Genomic DNA, 23,720 nt, shown 5'->3' with positions numbered 1-23,720 from the left:
CATGAACATTGATTTCTCTAACTTCCGTTAATGCCTCCCTCCCCTTCTTGCCCCATCCCTTATTTATTTATTATCTCCCCCCCCCCCCCATTTTTTACTTTTCTCTCTCTCTCTTTCTGTCTCTGTTTCTCTCACAATCATTCTTGCCTGTTCTCCATCTCCCTCTGGTGCTCCCCTCCCTTTTTTTTCTCCCTAGGCCTCTCATCCCATGATCTTTTCCCTTCTCCAGCTGTGCATCCCTTTTGCCAATCAACTTTCCAGCTCTTAGCTTCAGCCCTCCCCCTCCTGTCTTTTCCTATAATCTTGGATCTCCCCCTCCCACTTTCAAATCTCTTATTAATCTTATCTTTTCGTTAGTCCTGATGAAGGGTCTCAGCCAAAAACGTCGATTGTACTTCTTCCTACAGATGCTGCCTGGCCTGCTGCGTTCCACCAGCATTTTGTATGTGTTGCTTGAATTTCTAGCATCTGCAAATTTCCGCATGTTCACTAAATGATTCTGTGTTTGAAATGTTTATCATATGGAGAGCATTTGATGGCTCTGGACCTGTACTTACTGAATTCAGAAGTGGGGGTGGTGACCTTATTATCGAATGTTGGAATACCTTGATGGAGTGGTTGTAAAGAGGATGTTTCCTGTGGTGGGTAAGTATTAAGACCAGCCTCAGAATAGAGGGGCATCCTTTTTGAATGGAGATAATCTTACTTAACCAGAGTAATGAATTTGTGGAATTCATTGCCACAGGTGGCTGTGTAGGCCAGTCAATGGACATTTAATGCAAAGGTTGATAGATTTTTGATTAGTCAATGCAGAGAAATGGATTAGCCATGATGAAATGGCAGAACAGGCTTGCTGGGCCAAATGGCCTGATTCTGCTCCTGTATTTTACTGTCTTATTCCAAACACACACATGTTTGAAAGTTAGTTGGCCATTAAGTTTTCCCGAGTGTAGTTGAATCTTGACAGAATTGATTAGAATGCAGAGAAGTATAGTGGGAGAATGGTATTGCTCTGAAAACTGATGTGGACTTAATGGGCTGGATGGCCTATGCTGAAAGGAAATCTAAGTGTTTATTTGAAGATGTTTTGTATGTATTTTAAAATAAACAATAAAAATGTTGTGTGGTCAATATTGGTAAGGAGGAGGTACTCAATTCTGTCATTACTTACCAGGCGAGCAACACAAGGGCAACGAATGGATATAGCATCACATGGGTGTTAAATTGGAAAACGTGTTTGAGTAGAGAGGAATTATCTCAGCTTATTAATTTACTTGTTAGTATACTTAATGATTTACTGTGCATTCACAGTCTGTGGAAAGAATATGCTGAAATGAGCTTTTCATCATTATGTTACAGCACTATTGTAGAATATTGTGCTCTTGCTCACTACGCTGTGAGTGATTTTTGCCTTTCAGTTCAATATATTTGTTTAAAGCAGGATTCTCTGCCTTAACTCATTTTAACAAACAAAGTGGGAACAAGATGAGATCTTCTGACAAAATGGATGATTAAATCAAACTAATAAATTTGTTAAAAAAATAAATCACCAGCTTGCTTGTTTTCTCATTTCACGGAGCTGAGAAGCAACCAAGTGTTAAGGATAATATTTGGCTATATATTTAACATATCATTGGCCAATATAGAAAACTTGCAATTTTTGTAGTGAATAAAAGTCATAGAAATAATGGAGGGCTCCATGTTTTTATTGCTTTTCATATTTTGTTACAGTTCATGTATAAATTGACTGCTTAAACAATTAAGCTGCTGTAACTTGTTTGTAATAAATAACTTGGAATGAAGCATTTCAGTTTTTTTATTCCATTAAACTATTTATGGCAGCACAACTGGCTATTGATGTTACCATAGGCTGTATTTTAAAAATGGATGAAAACTACCTGATTTGGTAGGCATGTTACTGCAGTTAAACATTGGTTAATATTTTGTTCCCCATAAAGTGGCTGAGCATACTGCTGAACTACATAAACAAACACTTTAACATGGAAGATTCACAAGTGTTTTTTTTAATGCAACATAGCTGGTAGGAATGGAGAATAACTGCTCTTGACAGAATAGTGTATTCTCAAACAAAGTTTTCAAGGTTCCAGGCCCAGTATTTGGTGATCGGTGGATCATGGTTTGATACCAAAGATCAAAGTCTGAAGAATGATCACGTCTGGAAGTTGAGGTCTGATGGCCAGAGCTCTGAGTTTATGAGTCTGAGTCAGCTAGAGGCTAAAGATGGCCTTTTCTGGGGTTGGAGGACTCTGTGGGTGGGCAGGAGGGAGGAACATGGCTTGTTTTGGGGATGTTGTTTTGTCACTTTTTTTGGGTTGTTCTGCCAAGTATTGTGGGTAGGTTGCTTTCTTAGTGTTGGAATGTGTAATGACATTTGTGGGCTGCCCCAGCACACCCTTGGGTGTGTTGGTTGTTAATGCAAACCCACATTTCACTATGTGCTTCGATAAATAAATCTGAATCTTGATTTTGAAGGATTGTCTTCTGCCTTATTACAGAAAGGATATGGGAGCTTTAGAATGGTTGCTGAGGTGATTTGCCAGCATGGTCACTAAACAAGGCAACAGATCTTATTAGCAGAGGTTGAATGAGATAGTTTTTCACTTTGGAGCAATGGAGGATGAGAGGAAACTTGATAGACACGTATATGATTGAGAAGCACAGATATAATGGACAGCCAGGCTGGTGTTGGCCAATACCAAAGGATATGTATTCAAGTTGAGGAGAGGAAAGTTCAGGGGAGATGGCAGAGGTAGGTGTTTGGAGCATATTGTTGGAATTGTAAAGGATGATAAAATAGGGATATTTAAAAGGATTGTTAGATTGTTACGTTGATGTTAGAAAAATTGAGTTTTTTTGGGCTTTGTTGCAAGTAAGGATTAGATTGATTGTAGAGCAGGTTTATATAAGCTGGCACAACATCTTGGGTTGATGGGCCTCCACTGTCCTGTTCTGTTTTATGTATCTTTGAAATGTTCTACTGTTGCTTCTGAATATATTCCCCAATGATGAATGTAAGCTGCTGGTCTATTTGTCTGCTTTCTTTTTTCTTACTGAATAGATTCATTGGTCAAGTTCTAATTTCTTAGAACAGTTACAAATATTAGGAAATTTTAGAGGAAAAGAACTACCATCTATTACCTCTGCAGTTGCCTCTTTTAAACAATAGGAATGCAAATCATCAGGTCTAGGTGATGTAGCTGTCTTTTACTCAATAGTTTACTTTTTCCTTGTGATTATCGATTGTTTAAAGTTCTTTCTTCCCATTTGCTTCCAGATTTTATACTAATATTGGAATGCTTTCAGTATTTTATACAATGAAAACATAAAATATTTCTTCAGAATCTTGCCATTTCCTTTTATTGACTCTTCTGTCATACCTACTGAAAAGAGCTATTAAAAAACCTGGTCTTAGTCATCCTCCAATCATTATTACGTTTGTTGATCTGACAGTGCAGTTTAAAAAATTTAGCCTTTTTTAATCCTGTCATGGCTAGATCCTTCCTTACAATCCTGCCAGTTATTTGAGCCTTTTCAACTTTTAGCTTCAAATTGTTTTCATCACTACATTGGTGGTTGTTTGGGGCCTAACACACCATCTCTTTAGTAACAATCTGCTGCAGGAACTCAGCAGGTCAAACAGCATCTGTTGGAGGAAAGGAATAGTGGATCCCATAAATGTCTCTTGACCTGCTGAGTTCTTCCAGCAGATTGTTTGTTACTCTGGATTCCAACATCTGTAATATCTTGTATTCACGGTGTTTCTTAATTTTAGAAAGTGGAGTAACAGACTAATTTTATGATCAATCATTTATTTCAACTTTATCACATTTTTCAAAGTACAGAATGAGATAAATTGGCCTATCAAATCAATGCCTACTCTAGGCAATCTCATTAACCCCAGCCCTGTAATCCTCATATTTACATACTGTAGTGATAATTTACAGTGGACATTGAACCTACCAACCAAGGATGTGAGAGGAAACCGAAACACAGAAAACCCACACACTTGCAGGAAGAAGATGCAAATGACATATCGACAGCACCAGACAGCACCAGGATTTAACCCATGTCACTGGAGTGTGAGACAGCTGCACCACTGTTCTGAAAGTAGAAAAGTGTGTTGAATCTGGTTTTTCATCATGAAAGCCATGTACGTCGAAGTACTTTGAAATCAACCATTAGTTCCTAAAATTAATTTATTTACTGGGGAAATGGATATTAATTGGACAAGTATTGGAATTTTTAAATGAGTTAAGCTTAGTAGGAGGAGAGAAGAAAATGGAATCATTAGTATTCCTTGTATCTCAAAACTTCCAAAGGATAACTATTGTATTTTAGCAATCACTTGGGTGGTGAAAGATTGAAATGAATGACATTTTGGTATTGTTCAATGGAATTCTTTGTAGCAGTTGTTCTAAATATTAAAGTTAGATGTTTGCAGTAGATGAAAACAAAGAAATAGAATAACTCAGTGGGTCAGAAGTATTGTGGAGAGAGGATTTTCAGGTCAGTAACTTTTTCAGAAGTTTGAATATCACCTATTACAATATCAGTTAGCAAGGGGTTTTGCATGTGAGAAAGAGGAGTTGGAGGAGGGGAGTGGATGGAGGCCTGGAGAAAAGAAATACTTTTACCCATATACACATGATGGTCACTTTATTAGGTACAGTTGTATACCTGCAAGTTAATGTAAAAAATCGAATCAGCCAATCGTGACATCAGCTCAATGTATAAAAGCATGCAGACATAGTCAAGAAGTTCAGTTGCTGTTCAGATCTATTATGAGATCTAAGTGACTTTGACTGTGGAATGAAATTGGTGTGCTGGTTTGAGTATTCTAGAAACTGCTAACATGGGATTTTCACACATTGTAGTTTCCAGAGTTTACAGTGAATGATGCAAACAAACAAAAAAGAATATCCAGTGAGCAGCAGTTCTTTGGGTGAAAATGTCCTGCTAATGAGAGAGGTCAGAGGAGAATGGTTAGACTGGTTCATTGACAGGGCTGCTTCTGCACACCTTTCACTTCCTTGCCTTCGTCTGCTGACTGGATACACCTTGGTGGTCGGTGTTACCATCTGTCAGTGGAGGAGGTCCCCAGTTGAAGTCTCTTTACCAGGAATGCTTCCCCTGTACATTGGGCAGTCTGAATAACAGGTTCTTGAGCAGGTTCACGACACCACATCCAGCTGGCCATTCTGCAGGCAGGAGGAGTTGGTGTACCATGCATATATGGAATGCGAGAGGTTGCAGCTGCTCCGAATTCGTCAAAGAGCTGCTTTGCCATTCTGGCTGCAGTTTAGTCCCATGCTACTCATCCACATGAATCCAATCAGAAGGGAGCAGGGGCAAGATGAGGATCTCCTGGTGGGCTTGGTCCTGGGCCTGGCCAATTATGACCATCCACAGGTCTGGGCGACGGAAGGTGGAGTGCACTGCCCAGGCTGACTGCACACCCATTTTCTGAGGATATGTCTGTGACCAGCTGTGCTTGGAGAGGGAGCACACGGTCGCGGTGGGCACATTGCGGGATATCTGTGAGCGGTGGACTCCCCACGATATAGACTCTATTATAGATAGTAGTGACTGTATAGTAATTTAAGTATAATTGTAAATATTGATTGTTTTATGTCTGTGTTGTAAATAAACTTTTATAGTTTTGAAACAAAAAGAAAGCTGAGAGGAAGGAAACAGTAATACAAGTAACCATGTGTTACAACAGTGGTGTGTGTAAGTGTATCTCTGAATGCACAACATGTTGAACCTTGAAGTAGATTGACTACAGCTGCAGAGTCCACAAACACACTCAGTGGCCACTCTGAGGTACAGATGGTACCTAATTATACTGTGGCCACTTTATTATGTTGTAGTGGTTTAAAAAAAGGAGCAAGAACATTTGTTAGTATTGCAGCCATGAATCTATTTTGTGGCTCATCAATTCTTATAAGTTTGTTCTGTTACACTGAGTATGTAGTTTTAATTTGTATGTTGATGTATAAGGGTATTTATTGTTTAGTATGATTACTATGCAAAAAACCTGATAAAGTATATTAATTAGCTGAAGAATATGTGGTGAAGATGCAATCAGATCTTATTTCTATTCATGGTAAAACATTCCAAGATGTTTTATTACCATAGCTGATTCTGCTATGAAATGTTGATTGGAAAAAATGGTTTAATTTCTGATTTTATTTAATCAAAAACTGCTCAAAATATTTTATTGCTGACTGCATCTTTCTGTTAAATTGGACAAATATTTAAGGTAACTGAATACAGGCAGTCCCCGGGATACGAACGAGTTCTGTTCCTGAGTCCATCTTTAAGTCGGATTTGTACATAAGTCGGAACAAGTACATTCGGTATTATTTAGCGTCAGTTAGTCATACATTTGTCTTAGTATGTAGTATATATTTTACCTTTCTATGCATATAAAACACTCAAGAAACGTATGTATTCCAATAATTAAACCACTACGTTGCTTTGTAATAATTATAGCTTTCGTCGGGGCAGGGCCTTTCACATGCTCCATTATTCTCACTTTATCCTTTAAAATTGTTCCAATCGTTGACCGACTGCAGCCTAACGCTTTTCCAGTGACCGATCTCTTTTCATCTCTTTCCAAACGCTTTATTATTTCCACTTTATTTTCAATCATGATCATTTCCCATCAATGGAACAGAAACACTGCAGGCGGCAGGTCCGGAGCTCCACCGGGTCTTAAGGACCACTGCACTGAATTCCCCGGGTCCTAAAGTCCACAGCACTGACACAAGTTAAATGGGACAAGTGGGGGCTGTGCTGGGTTTGGGTATTTGATCCTCCACAATATTCTGTGTGGGAATTTAAACTGGAGGTGGCAGTGTTTTTTTTAACAAGGTCGAGTTGAGAGCTCGACATCAACCCGGCATGGATGGAGAGTGTGCTTGGGAGCGGTCTGTCACTGGATTAAACTTGGGAACCTCTGTTCTTGAGCCCGGTGCTGATCTCACGGCGCCTCCAGCTGACTGGGAAGTCTGAATCTTGCTAAGAAAAATTTAAGCCAAATACAAAGTTACACACTCAACACAGCATCAACGGCAACGACTTAAAATGGCAGACGGTGTTCTCCTTCCTCAGTTCGTAAGTATGAATTGTTCATAAATTGGACGTTCATAACTGGGGGACTACCTGTATACAATGATATGTGTCTGGCGGGAGGAGTGGAATAGGTTTTTTTTAGATGAATTGACACTGATGTAGTATTAATTGCTTTTCTGTGCTTTGGATGGTTTGCATTATTGTAAATTCATGTGTATCCCCTGATTTATCATCAATTATAGTGGAAGTCCCTTTTTCAAAAGAGTCTAAATGGAAGGGCTCAATTTGGCCAAAGGCTGAGTCATAAGAGCAACAAATATTGGACCAGCAAAGGAAGAGGCCAAATAATTTGCCACTTCTGGCTTAATTCCTATCCTCTCCTCTTTTGAAAACAATTCAACCTTCCCATCCACCTTTAACCAAGTAGTTAAGTTGCAGCATCATATCAGAAATAACAGGGAAATGGGCCCATTGGCCCATCAAGTACACACCACTGATCAACCATCCACTTTACATTAAGCTATTATAATTTTTCCCCAGAAGCTTCTGCATTAAGGAGGATTAAAATATGAATGTTTTAGGAACCTTGACTGCGTGGATCCTCGCCAACTTGTATACCATGCCAACTTGAATGTACTGCATACAAGTTTCATTTGTTATTTAGTTAACCTTGTCAGCATTCAAACAATACCATTGTGAGAGGGCCATTACTGAAGAGGATTCCCCGCTGCACCCAGTTGCCCTGTGATTCCTGTTTCAGAGGCTGATGTCAGGCTGTCTTTCAGGAGGGTGAACCCCTCGCAAAGTAGCAAGCCCCAATGGAATATCAGGCAAGGCTTTGAAAACTTGTGTCAACCTACTGGCGGGAGTCCTCAAGGACATTTTCAACCTCTCACTTCCCAGCTCCTTACTTCATCTTCCACCTTCTTCTGGAAGAAGATGGTGCCAGTGAACAATGCATCCAAGGGTAATACTCTCCAGATATTTTATGAAGCTACTTTCACTTTTACGTCTTGCTCTTTCAAATGTTTTCCTGCTGTTGTTGGACTCTGGATCTACAGTTTGGTGTGTTTTCAGGCCTATTGAGTAATAGGCTTTGCTGTCTCTGAGAGACTTCTGTGAGGTTTTGAATGAAACTTGTGGCTTTGAGGTGAAGAAGCTTGGAGGCAGGTTGTGAGTTCATGATTGATTCCATTTCTCACTGATTAAAGAGCTGAGGAAGATTGAAATCATCGAGGTGAAAGGTGAAGGAAAATGGCTGTTCAGTACTGTCTACCAGCTTCTTGCTGGGTACTGCCGGAGGAAAGTCTCTGTGTCCCATTGTCCTCCCTCTTCCCCGATGGTGCCTGATTCCAGGATTGTGGTTTGTGGATTGGACTCTGTAATTCATGGTATGATGTGTTTCTGGTTTCTAGTCACTCTTTTTTTAAAATATATTGCTTTTTGGGCAAATTTGATTGGGGTACCCTGCAGATATTGAACAACACAACCTTGGATCGGCTGGAACTGCGCTGACCTGAATATGCCTGGCAACACAGACAAAATGCTGGAAGAACTCAACAGGTTAGGTAATATCTCTGGAAAATAGTGAACAGTCACCATTTTGTGCCAAGACCCTTCATCTCATGTTTGTGAATATGACTGGACTCTTTTGATTTTATGTTTTATATTCTGTGTTTTTTTCTTTTTTTTGCCATTTGTGCTATTTGACATTTTTTTTGCACATTGGGAGGGGATTTAAGGCTTTTCTTTGAATGGGCTCCATGGTTTTCTTTGCTTTGTGGCTGCCTGTAGGAAGACAAATTTCAGGGTTGCATCCTGCATGCGTACATTGGTAAGAAATGTACTTTGAATCTTTATTCTGGCTTCTTACCCCCTCCTTTCCAGCCCTGATGAAGGGTCTCGGCCCGAAATGATGACTGTTGTTCATTTCCATAGTTGATGACTGACCTCCCGAGTTCCTCCAGTATTTTCTGTGTTATTCTGGATTTCCAGCATCTACTTGTGTTTGCATTGATAATAAACCTGATTCTGATTCTAAAGCAATGTCTAGTTTGCATGAGCACAAGAATAAAACAAAGTAATCTTGCAGTATAAATTGCATTGGAATTAGGCATTCAAGCATTGTGGATGACAATGGGAAGAAAGTATATTTTATTGCCTTTCTAATGTTTCAGTCTGAGAAGCTCAAGAAGTGCTGTTGTTCAAAAAAAAGAGAAATTGCCCTTGGGTGTTAAGGATTCAGGCATGCGTTACCATATGGGTGGTTCCTTGATTCCTATTCTTGTACCCAGTCAGGAGAGGATTGCTTTTGTAAGCAAGTCCATGCTGCTGTGAACAGTAATGTGATCTCATAAGCCAAACAATTTACCATGTCGTGTGAACAATAAGACCATTTAAACAACACATTCACGGGAAACAAAATTGTTCGCTGACTACAAATGATAGTTTAATAAGCTTTATTGTATCTCAAGCTACAACTGTGAATATGCTCCAACAGAAAAGAGCTGGTATAACAGTTCCACTTGATTTAGTGTGATTGTCCTTGATCTTTAATATTTTAATGCACTTTTCTGTTCAATAATTCTTAACTGGTAGTGCATTTGTAAAAAAAAAATGCTAATGTTTGAAATATTTATTGCAGGTTTCCACTATTTGTTCTGCTGCTCAGTAGAGCACAGATCATAAAATACTTTCATAAAGGGCAATAATTACAGAGATACTTCACTTTAAACTGATCGAAGACAAAAGTCTATCAAATAATCTTGGATAGTTACTCAAATTGGGACACAAATAGGCAATCATTACTTGCAATTCAACCTAATGTTCTGTAAAGCACTCCTTGTTGGAACAGACAATTTCAAATTAAATCTGGCACAATAGATGAATGACAGTGGTCCCAGTAAAATTATAATAGCTGAGTGATCCAGTATTAAGTATAACTGTTCCTAAAGTAGGGTTGACTATTCTACTTTTTTAAAATGGTTCAGCTAAGGAAAACATGAGTAAACCATTGGGATATTAATAATGAATTCTCCATTGCAGTGACTTAAGCTGGAGCTTGACTAAGTATACCCTCTAATTTAGGAAATAAGAGGGAAAAAGCTGCTGGTGCTGTGGCACAGATTTTTTTGTATCTTAACCATAGCTGAGGCAGCAGAACACTGGAAGGTGGTTAATGATGTTGTGCCTTAAAGATTGCAAGACCAGGACAGAACTACATATTCAAAGAAAATATTAATTCTATTTGCAGCCGATCTAACATTGGTAGTGAGGAAATTTGCTGGAGGGGATTCTGAGAGACAGGATCCATCTGCATTTGGAAAGGCAAGGACTTATTAAGGATAGTGTGCATGGGAAATTGTGTCTCAAGAATTTGGTTGATTTTTTTTCATTACAAAGAGGAATGATGAAGGCAAGGCAGGAGATGTGTATATGGATTTCATCAAAGCCTTCTGATGAGGTCCTACATGTTAGGCTGGTCTAGAATTTAGATCAAGTGAGAACCAGGGCAGTTGACTAATAGGATCCAAAATTGACTTGATAGTGGAGTGTTGTTTTTCAAACTGGGGGCCTGTGATCTGTCATGTTTCACAGGGATCAGTGCTGGGATCCCTGTTGTTTGCTCTGTACACTCAGGCCGCTTTATATGTTACACATGAACACGTGCTCGATAATATAAGTATCTAATCAGTGAATCTTGTGGCAGCATCTGGATGCTTAAAAGCATGCAGACATTGTGAAGAGGTTCAATTGTTCAGACTGGAGAAGAAATGAGATTTAAGTGAATTTGACACTGGAATGATTGATGCCTAACAGAATGGCTTGAGAATCTCAGAAACTGCTTATCTGGAATTTTCACACTCAGCTGTCTCTAGAGTTTATTGAGAATAGTGTGGAGAAACAATAGAAAAAAATCCATTGTGTCAGTTTTGTGGGTGAAATGCCTTGCTAAGATAGGTCAAAGGAAAATAGACTGATTGAAGCTGACAGGAAGGTTACAGTAACTCAAGTAACCAGGCGTTACAACAGTGGTGTGCAGAAGAGCATCTATGAATCTTGAAGTGATGGGCTACAGCAGCAGAAGACCACGAACATACAGAAATATACTTTGCTCTCATCGCTACAGTTCGAAGTTCCCACATACTTCAGAAGGGCAAGAATTATACCAGTACCCAAGAAGAGCAGGGTGAGCTGCCTTAAAGACTAGTAGCACTCGCATCTCTGGTGAGGAAGTGCTTTGAGAGGTCGGTTATGGCTGGAAGAATACTGTCTCAGCAAAAACCTGGACCTAGTGCAATTTGCCTATTGTCACAATAGGTCTACAGCAGATGTGATCTCATTGGCTCTTGACATTGGATCAACTGGACAATACAAATACTTAAGTCAGGATGTTGTTTGTTGACTGCAGCTCAAATTTCTGAAATGGGGGAATGGAGGTTGCTGCACAGGATTGAAATAAGCCACAGAGAGTTGTAAACTTAGTCAGCTCCATCAAGGGCACTTGCCTCTGTAATATCCAGGATATCTTCAAGGAGTGATACCTCAAAAAGTGATACCTCACATCATTAAGGACCCTTATCACCAAAGTCATGCCACATCAGGAAGGAGGTACAGAAGCCTGAAGGCACATACTTAACGATTCAGGAGCAGCTTCTTCCCCTCTGCCATCGATTCCTGAAAGGACATTGAACTTATGAACTCAACCTCAATACTCAGTTAGTCAAGCATTTGTCTTAGTATATATTTTACCTTTCTATGCATATAAAACACTTAAACGTATGTATTCCAATAATTAAACCACTGTGTTGCTTAGTAATAATTGTAGCTTTCATTAGGGCAGGGCCTTTCACATGCTCCATTATTCTCACTTTATCCGTTATCCTTTAAAATTGTTCCGATCGTTGACTGACTGTAGCCTAATGCTTTTCCAATGACCGATGGCATTTCACCGCTTTCCAAGTGCTTTATTACTTCCACTTTATTTTCAATTGCGATCGCTTCCCGTCAATGAAACAGAAACATTGCAAGTGGCGGTCCCGACCTGCGCTAGCTCCCGAGGTCCGCTGGGTCCTAAAGACCACAGCACTGAATTACCCGGGTCCTAAACTGCACTGCACTGAGACAGGTTAAATGGGACAAGTGGGGGCTGTGCTGGGTTTGGGTATTTGATCCTCCACAATATTCTGCGTGGGAATTTAAACTGGAGGTGGCAGTGTTTTTTCTTACGAGTTCGAGTTGTGAGCTCAACATCAATCTGGCACAGATAGTACAGAAGTCACTGGATTGACATCAACCTGGCACGAGAGTGGTCTGTCACTAAATCGAACTTGGGAACCTCTGTTCTCTAGCCCGGTGCTGGTCTGACTGCGCCACCAGCCAACTGGAACGGGGGAGTGGGGGGATCAGGGTGAGTCTTACTCATACAAAGTTAAACACTCAACACAGTGTCAACGGCAATGACTTAAAATGGCGGACGGTGCTCTCCTTCCTTGGTTAGTAAGTACGAGTTGTCCGTAAGTCGAACGTTCGTAACTCGGGGACTACCTGTACTGTAGTTTTTTTTTCTATTATGCATTGTACTGCTGCTGCAAAGAAAACAAATTTCACAACATATGCTGCTATTAAGCCAGACTGTGATTAGTTGCTATTTTATTGTGCATCTCCTGTATCTAATAAAGTGGTCACTAAGAGTATGTGTTGAGTTGGATGAGAATGTAGTTTGCATGATTCGCATGTTTCTGTGGATGACATCAAAATTACTGCTCCAGTGGATGGTGAAAAAGGTCGTTTTGGGTTACAACAGGATTTATGTCAAATGGGAAAGGGAGTAAAGAAATAGTGGATGGAATTTAATTGAGACAAATCTGAAGTGATGAACTTTGAGATGGTAAATTGGGACAGGACATACACAGAGAATGTGCTGAAGAGTTTTGTAGAACAGAGGTCCCAGCGTTAGAAGTTAATAGTTTCCTGAAAGTAGCAACATAGGTGGATAGTCAGTGAAGAAGGGGCATCAAGTACAAGAGATGCGGTATTATAGCATACAAGATATCGATGAGGCTGCATTTGGAACATTGTGTAATTCTGGTCACCATTCTATAAGGATGTGATTAAGCTAGAGGATGCAGTGAAGATTGATATAGATATTGCTGGAAGTAGCGCACTTGAGTTTTAAGGAGAGATTGGATAGGCTGGCAGTGTATTCCTTGGAGCAAAGAAACTGAGAGATGACCTTGTAGAGGTTTATGAAATCATGAGGGGTATTGATAAGGTAAATGTTGGAGTATTTTACTCAGGATACAGGAGTCAAAATGTAGAGAACATTGGTTTAAGGTGATAGGGAATAGGTTTGAATAGAAGGGGCAAGATTTTCACGTGGAAAATGGTGGTTGGAATATTTAGAAAATATTTTGAACAGGTACATGGATAGGAAAGGTTGGAGGGATACAGGCAAATTGGTCTAGCAGAGGAAGGCACCTTGACTGGTATGAATTAATTGGACTGAAGAATGTGTTGCAACATTGTATAACTATGACTATGCTGAGGGTGATTTTTTTTTCCCCATGCGGTTGATAAAAGTTGGAGTAAAGATAGAACAAATGCTGATACACTGTAGATTGATAATGTATTGGACAGATGCATTACTTGTTCCTTTAAACCCAGGCATCTTGAAGTTTGAAATCCTGTATTGTTTTCGCAAAAGATGCTGCATTTGGTGATTATTCTTTGTCTTTCCCATTTTTGTGTTCTGGATTCTTACAACTTTAGATTTTTGCTTATTATGGATGTTGTTTAATCAGCCTTTTTGTAGTTGTGACTGGGACAAGAATATATAGCTGGTGCTGATTTTGGGTGTGAATTTGCTCTATTAAATTGTTTTTTGCAACAATAACAACCTTTTTGTATGAATAAACTCTTTTCAGAGTTTATTAAACTCTCAGCTGGGTACAGGGATGAAAATGAAAGAGTTTATCTTTGAAATAATTGATACCTATACCTGGCTGGAAGTCCGAGAATTTTAGTCATTATATCCTCCAGGAAAGCACTAGGTCCTTTTTAATCCTTTTGTATTTACATCTTAATGCAAAAAGGAGGCTATTTTGCATTGACGGCTGTTATACTTCTAGAATTAGAATCATGTTTATTATCACAACATTTACCATGACATTTGTTGTTTGCTAATAACTGACTAAACTCGTACTCAAAAATGCTATTTTATACAAATAAACTGTTAGTAATACTTTTGTTTTAAAAATGTATTAACATTTTGATATTGTGCATCAGCTTATCAGCTACAGACTACAGGCACATAATATGCAGGAAAACCCTGCAGTCTGGGCAAACAAAATTCACCCCTGCAGAATTCACAAATTTCTACCCGAAAATTTAAGATATGAATTGAAATTTACTATAACAGAATTTATATGAAGGAGAACAAGCAAATAAATACATTTTTTAAAACCCTCATTTCTTGTTGATGTATCTTTTACTTATGGAAATTTGCAATACAGATTCCTTTCTAGGAGTCGAACACCCCAGAATGAAAGGGTTGCAAGTACTAGGTAGTGAAATGTTTAGGTAGTTTAGTGGTTTAAAAATAACAGGTCAGCAGAAGTGCTCCTAGCAAGTCTTAGAGATATAGAAGGAGATTGGAACACCGAGAGGAAAACCTCCAGGATTTGCACAATGGCTGGTAGGCCACTATAGAGAGTAAATATAGAGGGTCCAAGGAGTACAAGAGGACAGCTTGTTGAAAGCAGCATCATTGGTGGACAGGGTATTTGAGAAGGTGTTGAAGCCTTTATCAATCAGGATATTGAGTGGAGGAGTTTGGGACATTATGCTGTAGTTCTAAAAGTCATTTTTGTAGCTGCACTTGGAGTACTGTATGGTTTTGGTTGCCCTGTTATTGAAGAGGCATATTTAATAGGAGGCAAAAGCTGGAGAAAGAAGGTTGGGGGTGAAAGGGGAGGAGTACAAGTGGGCAGGTAATAAGTGAGACTAGAGGAGGAAAAAGGTCGATGCTGGAGCTGGGGAATGAAATCAGTAGCTAAGAGGTGAAAGGACTGATGAATGAGGAATCTAATAAGACAGTGGATCATGCGGTGGGGGGTGGGGGGGGGGAAGGAAACCAGAAGGAGTTGATAGACAGGTGAGGGGAAGGGAAGGGGTAAACAAAATGATTATCTTGGTTATCTGGAATTGTTCACTTCGATGCTGAGTCCAGAAGGTTGCAATGTGCCTCGGTGGAAGGTAAGGTTACAAAAAAATAGTCAGGAATTGTCAGCCAACTTGATGCTCAAGATCACCTTTGTTTTACAACCTACATTTGGTTTCTCCAGTGTTAAGATCACATCACTTCCAGTGACACTTTACTTGTGTTTTGCAGGCAATTCTAGTATTCTGCTGGATATATATCCGCCGATACCAGAGTCAACAAGAAAGTGAGGTTGTCTCCACCATAACTGCAATATGTGCACTTGCTCTTGCACTGATCACTTCAGCCTTGTTACCGGTTGATATATTCCTTGTATCTTACATGAAGGACTCCAAAGGATCTTACAAGGTACATTACTTGTATTAAACTTGCTCAACAGATAAATTTAATTAGTATATAGAGACATTCAAAATGTACAGTGATTGAAATATACTTTTGGAATTATAACATCTATGGTGAAGTTACTATTTCCAAAACTCAATTTAGTATTAAAATAAAATAATTCTTTCATTACAGATGGTAACTTACTCAGTCTGTCTAATATGTTGACTCCTGGTGAAGTAATCTGGGTGGTCCCATGCCTCATAGCACTACATTTATTTTGTTTATGGTTACTTAATTCCTTGAGGCCCCATTTCTATTACTTTTGCATTCACTGAATTTCCCTGAGTGTATAACCACTGTCTGGTTTTACTCATAATTTATCTTTAGCTGGAAATTTTATAAAGGTATCCCACATTCTCTTTTGCGAACACCTTCCCCCTTTCTAAACCAGTTGTAATGTTGTATTTGTCTTTTTCAAAGTGCTTTTCAAGTTTTTATTGCAGGATGAGCAGTTCTATGGAGAGGAATAAACAGTGCCCAACTTTGTTAAATGCTTCATCTGGTGCATCTTCATAAGCTTTTTCTGTTAACTCCTCCCAGAGCTTGCAGGCAGCAGATTTTCTCTCCAGATTTACCCAGTAGTTGATGGATTTCATTTTTAGAATTTATTGGTTTGAGTTTGACTTCTGATTGTGCAAGATTGCCTTTATATTTCTCATCCCTTTCTCCCCTCATCCTGATTTCTGGAATATTATTTAGTGGATTTGGTTCAAAGCTCACAGTGAATTTATTATCAAAGTACATAGGTGACCATGTACAACCCTGAGATTTATTTTCTTTTGTATTTAATCATATTTAGCATTGATAGTGGCATAATTTGATAACTAAAATATATGGTTTATAAAGATTATGGAGTATCAAATATGTTAAGTATTGGTATAGATTCAATTACATGTTTGGAATTCAGATAGATATATTGTAATTGACTTTGTCATGATCCAGTTGTTACAGGTTTTGTGTTTATAATTAAAGACAACCCCAAATTTTGGGTAGTGGTAATTTTCTCTTTTGGAATTTAAAAATCACGGCAAAAAATCTGAGATATGGAATAAAATTTGCCCTTGTGAAATTTCTGGGAAAAGCAAACCATCTGTTGAGAATACAATCCCACCCCTCTGTAACAATACAAGAGGTATGGAAGTAGTCATCAGGATAAGGCAGCATCACCTTTTGAATACACACCCATCTCCCTCATCTGCTAAGCTGGCAATTTATTAGTTGTACTTAACACCACTGAGAATTATTATGTATGTAATTTGCAGAGCAACTGAGCTTAATTAATTGGCAGAGAACATCTTATCAAGAACACACAACATGCTTTTGAGCTGCTGAAATATTCTGAGATACAATACTAAATGTATTATTTAGGTAATCACTGCTTATACGGATTGCAATATTTTAATTGGCTTTTAGAAGTTGCATTCAGCAGTCTACATTATTTTAACTGTTAATCAGCAAAATTCAGAGGTTAAGAAGAAAACCTGAAGATTTTAAATTAAAGCAAATGTATGAATATACAAATAGCTGATTTCACCTAAACAAAAAGTCAGCAGTTAGATCTACCAGGAAGATGATGATGTTAATTTTCTAGTTTTGGTATACTGTCATGAAATCACTTAAGAATGTGAACCACTTGAGTCAGTACAAGTTAACTATCGGCATGATAAAATTTGTCCTTTTATTGTGTTTAATTTTTGTTATTGGCTTTGAGTCATTTCTCTAAAATTCGATTTTTTTTGTATTTTTAACAATTCAAGTTCTCCCAGTATTCCAGGCTGGTTTTATTGTGAGGTGATAATGAGCTGTTCACTACAATGAGTCACTTTCTGTGGTGATATTTTGGTAACAATGGCCATGTGTTTTCCACATGAATATGTGAACATGCGGGAAAAGACAGCATTCTGTTTCCATCTCTCCCATTCTGGCATGGTGTTCCAGCTGTATCACTATCTATAGAATACCTCCTCCTCCTCCTCCTCCTCCTCCTCCTCCTCCTCCCTGTCATTGTAGTGGTGTGGTAGTTTCTCTTGGTGATGGAAAGAAAAATATCAACTAACATAAGGGAGATAAAAACACATAAAAAATTTTGCAACACAAACTAACTGCTGGAGGAACTCTGTTTGTACCCCATACCTGAAAATTTCCCTCTACCTTCATCCAAAAGAATAAAAATTAATGATTCAAAGTAGACTTTGCAATACCAGTAAAGTTCATACTTTCTGTGTAATGCTGAGGATCTCATCCACTGTTAATTTTCAGCAAATTATATTTTTAAATGTGCCAGATTCTAGAGATAGTTAATTTCAGAACAAAGTTTGTGCACTCTGTGTTTCCATAACTTGTACCTGTATTCACAAATTCTGTTTGTTACCAATCATTGAGAGCTCTATGTGCTCTAATCCTATTACCCTGCACTCAGATATGTCCTGGCATTTCAAATGTTAATCTGAACACAAAAAGTATAATGGTACTTGTTTCTCCAGCTCTTCAGGCATTTAATTTCAGATTCCAGTCACCCTCTGGATGAAAAAAAAATCTTCCTTTAAAAACCCTTCAACTTTCATTAACCGACATGATCCAGATAATTTAACTGACTCTGCTCAGGCAATTTGTTAAACAACTTGGCTCTGGCGCTTCATGCACTATTATGTCATTTGGTTATAGAAACTTCTATTACGAGGCTTCCCTTTTTCCACCATCAACTCTGCTCTCAAACACATCTCTCCCATTTCCCGCACATCTGCCCTCACCCCATCCGCCTGCCACCCCACTCGGGATAGGGTTCCCCTTGTCCTCACCTACCACCCCACCAGCCTCCAGGTCCAACATATAATTCTCCGTAACTTCCGCCACCTCCAATGGGATCCCACCACCAAGCACATCTTCCCCACCCCCCCCCCCCGCTTTCTGCAGGGATTGCTCCCTACGACTTCCTTGTCCACTCGCCCCCCCCCCCCCCCCACCATCCCTTCCTACCGATCTCTCTCCTGGCACTTATCCTTGTAAGCGGAACAAATGCTACACCTGCCCTTACACTTGCTCCTTCACCACCAATTAGGGTCCCAGACAGTCCTTCCAGGTGAGGTGACGCTTCACCTGTGAGTCTGCTGGTGTGGTATACTGCGTCCAGTGCTCCCAGTGTGCCCTTTTATATATTGGTGAAACCCGACACAGACTTGGATACCGTTTCACTGAACACCTACGCTCAGTCCACCAGAGAAAGCAGGATCTCCCAGTGGCCACACATTTTAATTCCTCGTCCCATTCTCATTCTGATCTGTCTGTCTATGGCCTCTACTGTCAAGATGAATCCACACTCAGGTTGGAGGAACAACACCTTATATACCGGCTGGGTAACCTCCAACCTGATGGCATGAACATTGACTTCTCTAGCTTCCGTTAATGCCCCTCCTCCCCTTCTTACCCCATCCCTGACATATTTAGTTGTTTGTTTTTTTTCTCTCTCTCTGCCCATCACCCTGCCTGTTTTCCATCTCCCTCTGGTGCTACCCCCCTCCCCTTTCTTTCTCCCGAGGCCTCCCGTCCCATGATCGTTTCCCTTCTCCAGCTCTGTATCACTTTAGCCAATCACCTTTCCAGTTCTTAGCTTCATCCCACCCCTCCAGTCTTCTCCTATCAAATCACATTTCCCCCTCCCCCCCCCCCCCCACTACTTTCAAATCTCTTAGTATCTCTCCTTTCAGTTAGTCCTGACGAAGGGTCTCGGCTCAAAACATCAACAGTGCTTCTCCTTATAGATGCTGCCTGGCCTGCTGTGTTCCACCAGCATTTTGTGTGCGTTGTTTGAATTTCCAGCATCTGCAGATTTCCTCGTGTTAGGGGGAAATGTTTCTTATTATCTATCTTGTCTCTGGCTTTTATAATTTTTTTATATCTCAGTTATACACACCCTTGATCTTCACTGCTCCAACTAAAACAAGCCTAGTTTATCTAGATAGGCACATATGGTACACCAGATATGGAATACATCATTCAGTATGTTTTTTTCCTGAGAGGATCTGTGTAATCTTGGATATCACATAAGCTTCTCTGACAATGTTGGAGATTTAACCGTTATTATTGGATTCTGAGTGTGTTGGTATCTGAATAAAATAAATCTTACTGGACCAATTTGTTTCTCCTAATAACCTTCAGCTATTTTTTTCCTTTAAGGAATGGGCAGCAGATAACATTACAAGGAAGAATATTGAAGACACTGTCTTGTATGGATATTACAGTATGTTATTTTTTCCAATTTTTAAAAATAAATTTATCTTTTATTCTTTGAGAGTTCAGCACAATTGTCCTTAAAGATTGTGATTGCCATTTAAGCAACATTTATTGGGTGTATTATATTGACCTCACATTGTGACAACTTATTTTCTTGACTTTGTCACTCATTCACAAGATATGGGCATTAGTGGACGAGCCTTTCTTTTTCTTACTTTTTTTTCATATACATATTTCATTAACATAACTTTATCAAGAGAGCTACCACAGTGCCTGCTTCAATTTGATGTGATTTAAGAGTCATGTATTACTAGTGAGCTAAATATTGTTAAATCTTTGAGAGCATTTAGATTTATCAATGGTAAATGGAATGAAAATCCTTTATTCTTGCTATTGTCTTGTAGACATGTTACCTTAGAGACCACTTGGTGGAAAAGAAGACTTTTTCTGCATCATTTATAGTATGTCATTTCTTAAAGTATTTTCTGTATTTCTTCCTAAGGAGCAAGTATGGCTTGTAAATGAGAGAGTTCCTGTAACAAACTTCATTATTTGTTTTTGTTGGAAATTCACCTTACGCCGTTCAAGTTTCAACGTGGGCAAGTTTAAAAAAGGCAGTCAAAGGCTAAAAATGCAGAAAAAAAGTTAAGCCAAACCACCGAAAACCAAATCTGAAAGACCATAGCCATCAAATCAGTTTAAATTCATTCCAATGACATTGAATTCTTGGAGTTTCATTAATGTTAAAGGGCACTTCCCACTTTTAGAGTCATAGAAATGTACAGCCAATTTAGTCTGTATCAAACAATTTAAACTGCCTTCTCCTTTCGACCTGCACCAGGACCATAGCCCTCCATACATACCCGTACTATCCATGTACCTATCCAAAATTCTCTTAAATGTTGAAATGGAACATGCATGCACCACTTATACTGGTAGCTCATGACCCTTTGAGTGTAGAAGTTTCCGCTTGTGTTCCCCTCAAGTTTTCACCTTTCACCCTTAACCTATGACCTCTGATTCCAAACTCAGTGGAAAAAGCCTGCTTGCGTTTACCCTATCTATACCCCTCATAAATTTGTAAACCTCTATCAAATCTTCTCTCCATCTACTACATTCCAGGGAATAAAGTCCTAACCTTCAGTCTTTCCTTATAACACAGGTCCTCCATAACTGGCGATGTCCTTGTAAATTTTTTCTGTACTCTTTCAACCTTATTTACACCTTTACTGTAGGTAGGTCACCAAAACTGCCCACAATATACCAAATTAGGCCTTGCCAACATCTTTTACAACTTCAACATAACATCCCATCCCCTACATTCAATATTTTGATTTTTTTCTAGATTTTGTTTCCTATGTTAGTTTGAATCCAATAGGTTTTAAAAATGGGCCTTTTGGCCCACCATGTCCACGTTGCCCTTTGTGACTACCTATTCTAATCCTAATTCTATATTCTATATATTCTATATAATCCTATTCTATATTCTAATTACTAGTGAGTTCCCCCTTTTACTAGTTATCTCTGGAAATGTGGCTCCTTTGCCCCTTGCTAACAGCCCCTGGATTCCACGGCGAGAAACCCAGCTTTCTCAGGCTTCACATGTCTAGGGTGGATATGACTTTGGTCCTGCCAGATTTGTGAGTTTGGGTGTCTTATACACCCAAGCCCCGTTCTTGTAAATGCTGTATAATTTACTAACCCCCCCCCCCCCCCCCACCTCGGCAATCGCATATCAGCAAGAAATAAAGGATCTGTCCTCGTTGGTATACACAATCCCAGTGAATCTCCTCTCCACCCTCTCCAGCACAATCACACCCTTTTGTGTGGTGATTGGATCTTGCAAGGCCTGGTCTAACTTTCATAAAACTGTATTATGACATCCCATCTCTTAGATTCTATGCCAAGACTAGTGAAGACAATAATTCCTTGTTCCTTCTTCACCACCTTTTTCAACTGTGCTTCCAATGTTATTGATCTATGGACCTGTACTCAAAACCCCTCTCTTCATCTGTGCCCTACCATTTACTGTGTATGTCCTCCCCTTGTTTACCTTCCTAAAATGTATTACATTTCAATTTTCAGGATAAAATGGCATTTGCGATTGCTGTGCCCAACCTTCTGCTGAACTGTATCATTTTGTAGCCTTAAACAACCTTCCTCACAATCTACTGCATTACCTCTGAACTCTTAATTTTTAAAATTCCCATTTGTTGTATTTTTTAACCTGAAAGGCAGCTGCTCTCAAACTACATTTATCAAGTCCTACTTGCTTTTGAAATAAACTTTCTCTCAATTTAGGACCTCAGCTTGCAGACCATCCTTACCCCCCTCTGTGACTACCTTGAAACTTAAGGAATTATGATCACTTTTTGCAAGATGCCTACTGACACTACCATTTGTTAGCTTCATTTCCCAATATCAAATCCAGCAGAATCATTTTGGTTAAAACAAACTTGGATAAACTTTATAAATTCTTTCCCATCTAATCCCTTTGCATTAAGGAACTTCCAGACACTATTAGGGACGGTAAAATCCACAGCTGCAGCTGACTGCTATCATTAGACTTTGAGATTTGTCAACATAATTGCTGCTGTTTCTCTTGCTGATTGTTAGGGGAGTCCTGTAACATAGCCCTAGCAGATGATTGCCCATTCTTATTCCGTTTTATCCATAGAGCCACATTGGAAAAGTTTTTCATGATGTCCTCCCTGCAGTAATGTTCTTCCTAATCAATATTATACTTCTTTTAGCACCTTGTCTTTTATGTCTGAAGCCTCTATTGCCTGAAATGCTGAACTGGTGTCCTGACCTCCTTTCATTGATGTTGCTGTGATTGTAATTGCATATTTCTGTGCTGATTAATGCTCAAAGTTCATCAGTTTTGCCATCTGATTCCTTGCATTAAGTAAATGCAGTTTTACCTATTTGCTTAAATATCCTAATGTATTCTTTCTACTAAATCTAGGTTGGTTTATATTCTGTATTTTACTCTCACCACCTGCAGTATTACTGTTTTGTAATCCGTCCCCTTGCCATATGAGTTTATTCTCCACAGCTGCATAAGCAACCTTGTTTTAATGTTGTGCACCATCTCAGTTTGGGTGCAATCTGTCCTGTTGTAACAACCTTCTCTTTTGCTCTTTAACTTTCTACCTAACTAAGTTCACTTTGCAAGATCTCATCTCCCTTTGTACCGATGCTGTTAGTACTTGCGTATACCATGACCAATGGATGGACACCGTTCCATCTGAGATTGTCTTGCAGCATCTAATGACTCCTCCAAGGAGGCAGTATACCATTAAGAAGTCCTATTCCTCACTGCAGAAAGGCCTTTCACCTCCACTCATTAGTGAGTTCTGTACCACTGTAGCTTTCTTAGTCTTCCTCTCCTGCTGTACAATACTGTGGTGCCACAAATTTGGCCAGTGCTTCCTTCCCCAAAGGGAACCCCACCGCCCAAAACAATATCTGAAATGCTATACCAGGTAAATGGTCACCAGGTTATTCTTATTTGCCTTATGTTTGGTAATCACCCATTGCCTGCACCTAAGGTGTGACCAGGTTGCAAAATGGTGCCATCCACAATACTCCCAGTGGTGCAGGTACTTCACAGAGTCCATCCACAGTCTCAGCTGTGCTGTGATTTATTTGTCACATGCACATCAAAACAGTGAAACGCATCAGCATATAGTGAAATGTGGTCAGTCAGGAGCTGCAGCTGGACACATTTTCTACACACATGCTCACCACCAGCTCTGAAAGTTTTCCTGATGTCCCACATTTC

At 39.3% G+C, this 23,720-nt stretch overlaps 1 protein-coding gene across 2 annotated transcripts in view; it reads left to right on the top strand.

Moving 5' to 3' along the window:
* lmbrd1 (LMBR1 domain containing 1) overlaps positions 1-23,720 on the top strand; it is a 186,090-nt gene that overhangs the window by 13,397 nt on the left and 148,973 nt on the right. For both annotated transcript variants that reach the window (XM_059982288.1, XM_059982289.1), the window contains exons 2-3: positions 15,491-15,667; positions 19,877-19,940. In XM_059982288.1, the coding sequence (XP_059838271.1) occupies positions 15,491-15,667; positions 19,877-19,940 (241 nt within the window). The remainder of the gene's footprint in view (positions 1-15,490; positions 15,668-19,876; positions 19,941-23,720) is intronic.

The sequence above is a fragment of the Hypanus sabinus genome, chromosome 10, assembly GCF_030144855.1.
Source record: "Hypanus sabinus isolate sHypSab1 chromosome 10, sHypSab1.hap1, whole genome shotgun sequence".
In the NCBI taxonomy this organism is placed as follows: Eukaryota; Metazoa; Chordata; class Chondrichthyes; order Myliobatiformes; family Dasyatidae; genus Hypanus; species Hypanus sabinus.
The sequence above is the reverse complement of the archived record's forward strand: the minus strand, read 5'-3'. Positions and strand labels throughout refer to the sequence as shown.